A 728-nucleotide genomic window follows, 5' to 3' on the forward strand; every position below is an offset into this window, starting at 1 on the left:
AGCTAAGAAGGAAATATTCAAATATATATTGAAAAACAGAATCAAAGCTCTTGCATAAAACTTTACTAAGATTAGAAAGATTATTAAGAAAGTAGCTTCCTTGCAAAAAATCAGAACTATATTCTATAAGATCTTTCAAGCAAAGTATATTTCAATTTCCAATGCTCTTAAGCTAAAGCTAATAAAGCTTCTAAAATAATATATCAAGCAGAAGATTATTAAGAAAAGCTATACATTATATAGAAACAACTGATTTCTTATTATCAAAAAGAATAATAGCTTATGCTTGATTAATAATGCTCAAAAATATAATAAGCACAGCTTCAAGAATGCCTTTATACTGTCTGCCTCAGATGAATTCTCAGAGAAGTTTGCTATATACAAGATTCTTTTATTACTTGATTTCTTTTCTAAGTATAATTAAGTATAATTGCATCTTAATAGCAGAGATATAATAATCTTTTCAATGCTCTTAAGCTTATTCAGAATATATATTCTATTTCAGAATACTACTAACTCTGTTGCTCAGTTTATAAGAATAATAATTAAGCTTTTATATAATCTTATTCTTTATATATACTAGCTTTTTCTTAATAATATTTCTATTTGTAATTCTATAATAATCTATAGAAATAAAGAGATTCCAAGCTTTTCCAGAGTATATAGATACATTGCTAAGCATATCAGAAATCTTAATAAGATTCTTATAAATACAGAGCTAGCTAAAG

The 728-nt window shown here is 24.7% G+C and overlaps 1 protein-coding gene across 1 annotated transcript; it reads left to right on the top strand.

The window, feature by feature from the left end:
* Positions 1–253: 253 nt before the first annotated feature.
* On the top strand, positions 254–424 carry M406DRAFT_263687 (uncharacterized protein; the record flags this gene model as incomplete). The annotated part of the gene is made up of 1 exon (XM_040917608.1): positions 254–424. A coding segment is annotated over one exon (171 nt), but the record flags the coding sequence as incomplete, so codon positions are not given.
* Positions 425–728: the final 304 nt, after the last annotated feature.

Source organism: Cryphonectria parasitica (assembly GCF_011745365.1).
Source record: "Cryphonectria parasitica EP155 unplaced genomic scaffold M406scaffold_7, whole genome shotgun sequence".
In the NCBI taxonomy this organism is placed as follows: Eukaryota; Fungi; Ascomycota; class Sordariomycetes; order Diaporthales; family Cryphonectriaceae; genus Cryphonectria; species Cryphonectria parasitica.